The sequence below is a fragment of the Lissotriton vulgaris genome, chromosome 1_1 (genome assembly GCF_964263255.1).
Source record: "Lissotriton vulgaris chromosome 1_1, aLisVul1.2, whole genome shotgun sequence".
NCBI lineage: Eukaryota > Metazoa > Chordata > Amphibia > Caudata > Salamandridae > Lissotriton > Lissotriton vulgaris.
In genome coordinates, this window is record NC_141685.1 from 318,157,995 (window position 1) to 318,170,259 (window position 12,265).

The 12,265-nt window shown below is 40.1% G+C and overlaps 2 protein-coding genes across 2 annotated transcripts in view; both read right to left on the minus strand.

Moving 5' to 3' along the window:
• The window catches only part of DMBX1 (diencephalon/mesencephalon homeobox 1), a 42,601-nt gene that overhangs the window by 22,041 nt on the left and 8,295 nt on the right, over positions 1-12,265 (minus strand). The window lies entirely within an intron of this gene.
• The window catches only part of LOC147747115 (uncharacterized), a 46,639-nt gene continuing 41,577 nt past the window's right edge, over positions 7,204-12,265 (minus strand). Inside the window, exon 4 of the mRNA XM_086925070.1 lies at positions 7,204-7,286. Coding sequence (XP_086781196.1) covers positions 7,204-7,286 — 83 coding nt within the window. The remainder of the gene's footprint in view (positions 7,287-12,265) is intronic.

The following is a 12,265-nucleotide window of genomic DNA, read 5'->3' on the forward strand; positions in this document are numbered from 1 at the left end:
GAGCAAAATGGAAAATGCTGCAACAGGGTGTATATGCGTTCAAAGTACGATTCTCTACTGGCTAATACGCTTTTGAACAGGCACTGAGGAAAGATACATGCTCAAAATACATTTGTGTATAATATGACATTACATACTGTATTTCCCATTATCTTGCATTATGAATGTAAGTCACCACTAAGTTTTGTTATGGTGGTTCTGTGGGCTCAGCTTAGTTTCACTTCCTGTGCTGTTCAAAACATATTAGAACTTCATTTGGCCATATCTACTTCACATTATGTATTACCATTTTCAGTCTTCTTATTTCCTATTGGTCAGACCGCAGCACAGAGGCCAGGCATTGGTTGGGAATGGATTACAAATCATTCTCTAACTCACCAATGAGGTCTACGTCTGCTGAATCAACTCGGTTTGTTTTGGCACTCCTAAGCATCCGTATTTTATCATAGACAACTCTCACACGCAAGAACTTTAGACGCCAAACTGCATAAATATTTGTCAGCCGGGATGTCCTCAAAAGCCTGTCATGCGCCCCACTCACTCGAGAAAGAGTCCCCCGCTGACGCCAAATGCGCAAATCCCCCCCCCCCCAAAGCCTTAATGCCGCGCGCTTTCATTGAATCAGCTAATAACGGATTTATTTCCTCGTTTACTCAGCGCTGCGAGCGAAGAGGCGGGAACCCCGCCCGGGGGATGTAGTCGACGGCTCCCAGGCCCGAGGAGAAAAAACTGTTATCCATTAACATCCAATTATCACTTGGTCCGAGCCATTAATTATAAATCAGCCTTCTAATTGGGGTAATTATCCCCCCCTTGGTTAATGTGCTGTGACTGATGCGTTTTGAAAGCGGTGTAATCACTTCATTTGTGGGGGGGAGGGGCTCCCACCTCTGCCGTTTCATGTTCTCGCCCTCCCTCTCGTCATATTAAAGGCTCCTTAAAACCTTATTAATTGTCCCGGTAGAGATCTCGGGGGCATTTTTCATGTCTTTAAACAAGTCTACCCCTCACTAACAATAATGCAGGGATTCTTCTTCTTCTTATTATTATTATTATTATTATTAATTATAACGATATTATTTATTGTTAGTATTAGTATCATTATAGTATTATTATTTCAACGGAAAACCCATTACTACTTCTTTTATTAATAATAACCATTATCATGATCATTTTGGTACTGCATATAAAATTAATTTTATTATTAGTGTTAATTGTATTAGTAACATAAAACTGCCTTTAAAACAATGATAACAATAGCATAGTAATATGTAAAAAATAGTATTTTCCATTTAATATTACAGGATTGACATCAAATATGAATTTATGGTCTTCTGTTTGCTTAAAAAAATAACTTTCTTCAATTGCATTATAGAAAAATTACCGCAAGGACAATTTTAATTAATATAGTAGCAAACAATTTGTATACTTTAAGATAGGAACACATTTCAACTCATGCCAGGAGTAATACAATGGATTTATTGAAATCGTTTATGTCAGCACCGGGTGAACCTACACAGTCTGTTTCAGTTCTTCCGACCTAATTACAATTTATGGCGGAGTTTGCAGAATAATGTGCTGTTCCTGGATTAGGGGCTGAACGCTCTATTTTTTCTCCTGTGTCAGATAATTCATTAATGGGTTTTTCGCTTAGACGGCTGACATAGCTGCAGGGTGTGATTAGATATTTATGACTATCATTTACATGGAAAAAATGAGGGGTCAGCCAAGTGGAAACCCCACCTCCCCCTTACAAATACATTACACTAAATTTGACCAGAAAACGTAAGCAGATCAAACAAAGCCTATCGGAAGAAAAATACAGTCAACACGAAGGAAAGATATTGTGTTATTGAATGAGCCTGAAATGGGAAAGTAACGTGTGGGAGTTCATGTGTGGGGTTTTTTCTTTCACCTAATGCTATTGGCTATTTGGGTGCATTCAGTCTTTGTATTGAACTGCATGAGGGGCTACTTCAAAGTTCTAACCCTCTCAGTCCCTGCTGCTGGTTCCCCCAGAAGTGTCTCATTGTAATGTGCTAAAACTGTGTGTGAGTGCGTGAACCCCAGACCTATTGGCCTTTCCATAGATTGTTGTGCAGGCGACAATTTCCATGATTTTGAAGAGGCAACAAGGGCAGTACAAGTGGTGCAAAGCAAGATGCAAGTTGTAGCAGATACTACTCTTATGTGATCTCCATGGTAAGCGTAATACAACTTTAAACACATTAGCCTTTCTTTCCTCCTGGTTATGTACTAAAGTGTAAGATTAGTGGCTTTTACTCCTACCAATTTTGGCTCATTCTTCCAAGATCCATTTCATTTAGTATTCTCATGCATGTATAATATCATCTTAATTTTTACACATATGCTATATGGTGATGCATATTTATAATAACTTGTTTTTATATAACACTACATGGCACGTTTTTGTTATTTCAAAGCACTGTAAATACTGGGTGTTGCTATTAACTAATTTAGAGGTAATTGGGTTGTCTACTTTTGGATAGGTGGGGCCAGGATTTGAACTTGTGAACTGTTCATCAGCACCTGTGTCAAACAGCTGGTGTTCAACTTGCTGAGTGATCCACCTGCTGGCCCGATGAAGCATAGTGAGGCCTAGTGTTTCCAGGTCACTTAAAAATGTAATGGTAAACTTTAGGAGGCACAGGCCATGCATGAGACTGACTGTGACTGTGTACTATTTCCACATTAGTCAGACAAGCAGGTGAGAGACACTTCCAAGCTTTCTGGTTATGTTGGCTCCAAGTGGCTAGATGTCCTTGCCTTGCCAACTTTAAAGAGGTAACAGCCTGACATGTGACTGACTCTGCTCCAGCCCTAACTGACATCCAGAAGTGCTTAAAAGACAGTGGCCAACTCCGCTGTATTTGTATTGGTCTTCCTGGGTGCAACTGACATGAGAGTGCTATGTTCTAACCCTATGGACCCTCACACCTCCCAAACAAGGTACCAACAGGAAATGGGGCAGGTTTAATTTTGTGGATCATTTTATTCATCATTAGCATAACAAAATTAAATTGTGCAAAGATTATAAATTCAACTTAAATATCAGAATGGAAAGTGAGAACTGAGGCATAAAATTACATATGCCAATCATATATGAAACGACAAAATCATGTGCAAACAAAATAACAACAAAGTACACTCTGGGTGAAGCGGTCAAGAACATTAAAAAGATATCTTGAAGAACCCTTCTGCCCCAAGGGGCAACCTCGCAATTCTGGATGCCATTAGGCCACACTGGTGCAACCACCTGTATCCACGAGGGGGGGTTTCATGCCTCTGTACCCTTGCTCTCTCAATGGGCACCGTCCCCTGAACACCAAGCTTCCCAGGGGCTTCAACGAGGTGGGTAGGAGCAGGGCACCCCATGCCGTACCCCAATGATCTAACTGCTCCCAAGCCCACAAGCTAATGTGCAATACACGAAAAAGGACTTACTGAAATCTTACCAAGTCTAGGAACAACTGAACAAAACTGTAAAAGCAATGATCAAAAACTGTAACTGATGAAAACCACACAAGTCACTCCAAATACCGCGTAACAAAAGTACTTTTGTTACGCTGTATTTGGAGTGACTTAAGTGGTTTTCATCAGTTCTTTTTCGTGTATTTCACATCAGTGACTTTTTAAGCACAAGGTAGCACGCTTGTTCACTGGACATCTAGCTAACAGAACAGGTTTATCAGCAGGTGCAGGTTGGTTGGTTTGTCATTCACACGGGGTATTACTGGACACCTTTCAGTGCACCATTTCATACCAGTATATTATCTATTTTTCACGCTAGGAGTTAGGTCACATTCTATTATCTGATCATGATGAGGCTCTCCCTGTCTGTTACACCAAGATTCTATGTTTTCATTTCAGTTGCCCTGATGAAGGGATATTGCATCCCGAAATGCATTGGGAAGGGAAACAACCATGGAAACTCATCGTTGTTTATTGAGTTGATGATATGTACATGATGTATCTTAAAGAAACACATTAATATTGTACAGTATGTTCATTTACAGTCTGATTGCGAAGAGTTATCCACAATAAAACATTCAAACTTTTGAGATAAATTTGTGTGTATAATATTTTAAATGTGCGAATTGTTGACAGTAAAGGGTGCATTAATTCAGCAAGTTTTTGCATTCACAGCAGTGCGGGTAGGGGCATGTGTGCACTCATACTTGCTATGAACATACATTCTGTAGTGGCTGCCACAAAGAAAGCGCTGAGATGGAAAAGGTCCCCTATGTGATTTATGAGAGTGTGCAACCTTGTATAGAGTTGCTCAAGCAATTTCAGTACACTTTTGCCTTTTCACCTCAACACACATGAGAATCATACATGTGGTCTGAGGGTTTTCTCTGACAATGGAATCTGACGTAGATTGTGACTCTGCAGTCTGGAAAACACAACATGGCACCCTCCTGTTCTGGTCTCTGCGCACCCAGATTGTTAAAATGTTCAGCGAGGATCGCCTGATAGATGGATGACCCTTTTATCCAGTTGACTGATGTTTCCTCAACCATCCTCTTGTAAGGCCAGTGGATACAGTCCCTGGAATGAGCGCACTCCTTGCTTGCTTTGCTTCCTCTCTATCAGGTTTAGCAAGGAGTAAATACAAAATGGCCACATAAGCCCTTCTCCAAATCTTTTTTTTCACCTCAGCCATGTATGCCTGCCAGTTGATTATTCCATGACCGTCCTTCTCCTAAACCTAAACTCAGGAACAGAGCTGTCAAACCTGCATTCAGAGGGTAATGGGCCTTTGGAGTCCTACCGGTTGCTGCTAAACCACCTTACGCACCATCTGAAAGGGTCTTACCTGTCACTGATGGCCCCTGGCCAACCGACTGGGTTGCCCGTGTGACCTGGCTCACTAATGTCACCGGTGCGGTGCCTGGTCCGCCTGCCGGAGCAGCAGAGCCCCCATGCACCACCTGCACCCCTGATCTCTCACAGTGTGCAATCTCCTGGCGTTTTCCAGGTCATCGACCCCAGTGGCAAGAGCCCCAATCCCCCAATCAAAGGCAGATAACATTCCAAACTTCAAAACCTATGGCAGCACGCTGGCCAGATTGGTCACTAGATCCGACTGGCTGGGGGACCCGCCTGCGTCACTCCCACCGCTACACAACTATTGCCTCTCTGCATATATGTCGCTGCCCCTAACCCTCTGGGCTGGTCTGGCTAAACCGCCAAAAGCACACCTCATCTGATTTGGGTGCCCCATAGCAAGTCCGTCTGGAAGATCCTTGTAAACAGGTTCTTTGCTCCATCCCTTTGGACATGGATGACTGCAGGTGTGTTTGTAATCCATTAGTGTACATAGAATGTCCGTGTAGTGTCTGTTGCATATGTATGTGGCCACTCAGGAACACTGAGATGGAGGGTTGGAGAGAGCCCCTCGAAGTCCGTCTGATAATGTTTGACAATTGAAATTTCTCAAAAATTATCAAAATAATTCACACCAAGCCAAGTAAAATTATAGCTTCAATTGAAGAACGTTATCATTCCATTCAGCAGTATTTGCTGAAGCTGAATGCAAAATATGCTAAGGGAATTAATAACGAAAACGCCAAAAGTTTCACTCACCCGGTTTATTTTTTTCCGATTGGCCATATCTGTACAAGGCTTAGCCTGCCTAAACTTTGGAATTTGTGCAATATACTTGTAAGGTTTACTATAGATTTGCTGAACAACACCAAAAATAAAAGAAACCAAAAAACAGAATAATTATGGACAAAAACCTTAACCATATCAACATGTGTTGCAATAACTTGTTAGTTACAACACATTCATTAGGAGAGCACAAATATCAAATTTCAAGTTATTACCAAAGATCAAAGTAACTAGCATGCAAAAACACTGCTTACACTCACTGTGTTAGAATGACTTCAAAAAAGAAGATGATTTTGTTATTTATATACATGGTTTATTCAGTGTGCTTTTAACAATATGCAGGGATAAATACCATCACTCTATGGCTCGGACACATTGTAAATAGGTGTGAACTGTATCAAAATTATTGTGATATTTTGTCCAATGATTATCAAAAAGTTCTGTATAGTGACACTATTGGTTTTAACTTTAGGACATGGTAGTGATATGTAATTGTTCTTGCAGAACATACTGTTTTGGAGGTGGAACTCCTGACTAAGGCAGTGTGAGCTTCTGAAACACGCGTTGAGATACAACTTGGAAACCACCTGATAAATCTAGTGTTCAATGGATACTTTTTACAACAATATAATCTGCTTATTAATGAATTGTATTCTCATCTAAAGAATACTTTGCTGCAGAAAATCATTTTGATAGGCTTGACGAATGAGTCAACATTCGCCTAGAGATGTATAATGATTAGACTTCTCTTTTTTAGATTTACTACCATGTATAATAAATACATTTTTGTATTTTTCTATATATTATTGTCACTAATTTTCATTGTGTATCGTTCAGTAATTGTTGAGCTTTTCCTTCGATTGAAGTTGCCCTAGCCCATTTACAACAGGGATAAATACCTTACAATATAGTTCTATAGATAGATAGATAACAGGGATAAATACCTTACATTATAGTTCTATAGATAGATAGATAGATAGATAGATAGATAGATAGATAGATAGATAGATAGATAGATAGATAGATAGATAGATAGATAGATAGATAGATAGATAGATAGATAGATAGATAGATAGATAGATAGATAGATAGATGGATGGATAGATAGATAGATAGATAGATAGATAGATAGATAGATGGATGGATAGATAGCAATACCCAGTAGCAGTTAGGATCGTGTTTCCATAGAAAATGCATTTTTTGTGTTCCGAATAACTTTGTTGCTGTTTAACTAATTTCCATGGAACTTTTTTTTAAATGCTCTTTTTTGACTAGTTTGTGCAAGGAAAGTTTGGTGTGAACCGTCAATCAGGGGTCGAGAAGAAAGGGGGGGGGGTCCCACAACACATTTTCTCCATTCATTTTCCCATAATAACATTAGACACAGCTACAGCCTCAATCGCTAAACAAATTTACACCAAATTTGGCAGAAAACTAGATCAAAGTCTATAAAGAGTGCTTTTTGTGTTCTGGTGTAAATCCATTAAGTAATGTTTGAGCAATCAATTAATGCTCAAATACTTTGTATACCTAGGGATGCAGAGGCTCTGTGAATCCCCACAGATCTCAAATTGATATCTGATTGGCAGCTACCACCGCAACCAGGAAGTGTTGGAAGCCATCATAGGATTCCGGACTAAGTCTGAGACCTAGAAAAGATGCAAAAAACAGACACAAGGGGGTAAGGTAGGAATACCCTGACCCCATTGGCCTTGTGGTGGGGTCCCAGAATTTTAGGGGAATCTGCAGCATAAATGTTTTTTTAAAAAGCAAGTGCGGTTTCACCAAACTATAAAGTTACTTTAACTTTTTTTTTTCTGTGAATATTTATATGTGTGTGTTTGCGTGTGGGTGTGTGTTGGTGTGTGTGCGTGTGCGTTTCTTCTATGTGGCGATCTATGCATTGATAGGAGTACCTCTTCCTTACTACGACATTTATTATATTTAAGTATGTTTACTGTTAGTGATTATTGTGCTGACATCTAATGTTTACACTGTCATTGCTGCCTTACAAATACATTTATTATCTCTGAACATATCAGTGCAATGTGAGTGCAACTGTGTCAGGCCAGCTCCTCTGCATGTATCATGTATAACTTATAGGTAGGTCAATTATCACATATTTATGTATTGACACCTAAAGTTTGTCAGTGCTTCTACTGCAAAAAGAATTGCTATTAACGTCTATATAGGTGACAATGAATTGTATGAGCAATGAAAGCACCCTTTCACGTCTATATAAATCATCTCCAATGAAATCTAGAAGTTGATAGTGGTACTGCAGCCTTACAACATCCTTTAACAATGATCAAGATAAGTTTAACTTCTGAGCAAAACAGCCTCAATCGACTGTCCCCTCGCCTCATTCCTCATACCGTCTTAACCCAGAGCACACTCATGTTTATGGTAGGCGCGGAACATGAGGCATGGCCATCAACCACACTCTGTGCCCAGGTTCCCTGAACCCAGTGCTACTCCCAATTCTAAGCTCCCTGCTTAACACTTCTTACCCTGTGTTTCTTTAACCTTTCTACTTTTTACATGACTCACACAGGTGTCTTTGGTAACAGAAGTATAAAAGGATTTGAAAACATTTGGAGAGTTGGTTGTGAATGGGGTGAATTATTCCTATATTTTCCATTTTAACTTTGAACATCTGTTTGCTGAAAAAACTCTGGTTCCCTTTGGAAATTAGGATGTGCTACATACCCAAAATATTTTTTTTCACATGAGGTTCATTAACCTGGAGTTTTTGGTCGAACCAAAGAGTGGAGGAAGAGTCTCAGATTTAATTGAATCAAGATTATGAATTCAGATTGAATTTTAATTCTAGGCTCTGGTTCACAACCCTAATCTAATAGATATGGCCAAAGGTTTCTTGTTTGATTTCCTCCAAAGCAGTTAAACAGTTTTGTAACAAACCTCCTCCATTAAGTAAGTTACATCAAGCGCTATCTTCTGGCCGAAAGGTGGATCAACTCCTTCCAGTAGTTTTAGCTGTTTTGTTGATATTTAATTTTCTATACAATATAAACTTTTGGTTCTCCTTGTATAACTAGTTCTCCTTTAAATAATATCCTGCATGAAATGTTAGTTGGCCAACAGTAGGTGTATGTAAAACGTTTTTAAAAGCTGTGTGCAGATTCAGCAAACGGGATTAAAGTGTTTTGCAGTCTAAAGAGTATCTATTAAGAATACTATCAGTAAATATCTAAAAATGTATTTTAAAAATATATTTAAAACTGTAAGGGTATTATATTTATGATCTAAACCTCTGAAATGCTTCAGTAATTTTGAGAAAATATAACCCGACCCACATGCACTGCTTATGACCTCACCTATGATGTCAGAAATTAAATCACAATTGAAATTGCGGATGTATTCGCATATGATATATTACATCGCCATTGTCTGCAAGGTTGAAGTACTACTGTCAGCAATTGTGTCCTTCGAAAGAACATACAGAGAGGAAATAATGCTGCTCTGTGAAAGTTTATGGGTTAGGTCATGCCACCAGTTTTGGAATTAATGGTGTCATTTCGTGTCATCTGTGTTTGTAGATAACATTATTTATATATTAAGTATAACTCCATTTACAAGTAACCCATAGCCATTAATTCTAGTCATTTCCCTGCAGTACTACATTCAACACATAGATGACCTCACGATAGGTGCAAGAAGTACTGCATTTCGCGAACTGCAAGCAGATGTGGAAAAATGCATTATATTGCTGCTTTTAATAAAAACTTGTTTTTCTCCGTGGAGGAGGACAGGCCCTCAGCAGATCGCAGGTCCCTGCTGTTGCTATTTTTGTATTTTTGTTTTCTCTGAAGGAGAGGTCATGCACTTTTTTCCCCTGTCCCATGATGGTGGATGGCAGGAAAAGCTATCAGCTGTCCTAAGCCTCCTCCACCCATAGTTTGTGTTGAAGAAAGACCCTATAAACTGACAGGCTCACGGCCTCTAAACTTATCAGGAATTCTGGAGGCTCCTAAACAAACCAAAAGCATTGTTTAGATGGTAGCTGTCCCAGCTTTTCTGTACCATAAATCTATGTTCGATGAGCAGACCAAAATGTGCTTCTATTTTCCTAGCAAGGTTTCTAGCCTGTGCTTGATGCTCCGCCGATGAAGGGTGAAATAGGAAAAAGTCTGTCATACAGTCATACAAAGAGGTTCGATTTTCACAATTTCACTTTAGTCACAAAATTCAGGTCTCGTTACATATTTTAACTTTTTTGTTTTAAAGTACTGCTTTAATTAACACTAAACACTATCTCCTCGTCCAGGCAGTGTGTGAATCTTTTCAGCAGATTTTGCGGTGTGCTTGACCAAAACATTCTATCAAAGTTTGAATGGGAAATGCAACTTTTGGAGACCACCCCCTTAAACCTCCCTAATCAGCTATTTTTTTCCAGAATCAACACTGAGTGCATGTATACTATTTCTGGAAACTTTAAACAGTTTTGTCCCACAGTGCCAAAGTTTTTTATTGGTGTAAAAAAGTGCTCTTTTAATGTTGTGATGGCATAGAAATTCTAATACTAGAAATTATGTTAAAAAAATTGATAAATGATCTAAAATATTTTTTTTTATGTCTGGTCGCATTTTTTCCGAAAACAATATTTTAAAAATACATGCATAGACACATACATGCATGGCTTTTAGGCCAGCCCTCTTCATCTCCTGCTCTGTTCAACTGTCATTCACATTGTGCTATGTTCGCACAGAATACCGCATGGAGCCGTGACTCAGCCCACTTCATCACTGAAGAATTTAGCTAATCTAATGTGCACAGCTGTGTTAAAAGGAGTGCACTTACGAGACAGGGAAGTGTGCCTCGGCTGCTGGGCTGTGCTCTAGTTTTCCTGCATTTTTTATTACTGCCCGTATTATGTTGTCTCCAATTTCCAAAGTTTGCATTAATACATGTAAAGAGACGGTATTCTTACCAGGGCCAGACCTGTTGGCTTTGCCAATGCTTGTTTAAAGCAGCTACTTTATGTACCCTCCCCCTGGTGACATCCCGTTTGCGCTCCTTTGCCTGATGGATGAGGGGTTCAGAGATGGCGTACAGTGTTGATCACTCAGACAGAAGCTGCTATGCTAAACATTTACCTTTCTGCCTATGTAAGTGGCTGCAGTGGGCACATAACGCCCCCTCCCACCCACCCCTTTTCTGTTATCCCTGGGCCCGAGGGCAGGCAGAGGCGGAGATGTATGAGGGCTGTTTGTGTAAAATATGCATTCCTATCCCCATTGGGCCCAGCATTTAATGGAGGAGCAAATAGCTTTCGACTTCAGAGTCCTTCATTCATCACTGGTGGAGGCGCGAGCTCCTCTCTTCCTCCAGGAAGGGAGCACGCGCACCCGGAAGACGTTCCAGGAAGGGAGCACGCGCACCCGGAAGACGTTCGCTTGTCCCATCCAAGGCACAGTTCCTTACAGATCCATTGGCAGAAAGTATTACTGATTTTTCAGATCTGTTTATTTCCTAATCACGGTGCTCTCTCCAATATTTGAATTGTATCATTTTTTTGTAAGACACTGTTTAATTACTTCTTTTCTCCTTTTAACATAACAGGAAACTGAGGTCAAAGACATGTGCACATATTAAACGGAAAGAAAGGTGTTAAAGAGAAGCACACGGTACATCTTCCTAAATATGAACAACAGATGTAAATGTCCAGTTCTTGCACATATGATAAAGGGCCCCTACTGTATGTGGTAAGGTAATTGCAAGCCACTGGGTAGTAATAAGACAAAAGCAGAGAAAGAAGGTCGAAAGGAGCTCCTTTTTAGTGCATCAACTTCTTGCATGGCGCTGCTTTTCACACTGGGCTCCGGCAGCAAGCACTGTGACACCATGACTCGAATGTAAAAAGGTATTACAGTGAAACAGTTTTAAAAAAAAATTCTTATGACCATTGAGGAATTATATTACATCTAGACAGTATTATGGCAAATATGTACTCCCATGTTTCAAATGATTCTGATAAAATGCCCATGCCCTCTTCCTGAACACTAACATTTGGCAGAGACGCTCACAAACATAACAAACTGTGCCTCAGATCACACATTCTGCTCTAGTGGGAAAACAAACCGAATCTCCAGATGAGGGCCCCAGGCCCCCATAGACTGCCCATTTCCCCGCCTCCTGACATGCTGATGATTCTGCCTCCGGGTCTGTGTCTGCACTCCGAATATAATTACTTCCCTGAATATGTCTCGTTAGAAACCGGGTCGAGATCGTGGTTATGTACTTACAATACTACAAACAACGCTTCATTCCGCAAAATCATGTTGGCCCGGCTGGGCTCCGGAGGGCAGAGCTTGGGAAGACAGGGCATAGTGCAATAACATCATTATAATACCCAGAGTGTGCAGAAACAGTCTTAAAACTCGCAATGCCACTGTCCTGAAGTTCCATGCCAACAGAGGCCACTGAGATAGATTTAGTATAAGAAATATATTGGTCTATTAGAAGAATAGGGTCGACCTGCCTCAATGATGGGGCTTGTGCAAAGGGCAAACTTGATCCATCAGTCATAAGGCGCCATTCAAACATTTCACCCTAGTAGAATGGGAATATTGTGAACAGCGACAAACAGAGAAAAAATAATTTGGTG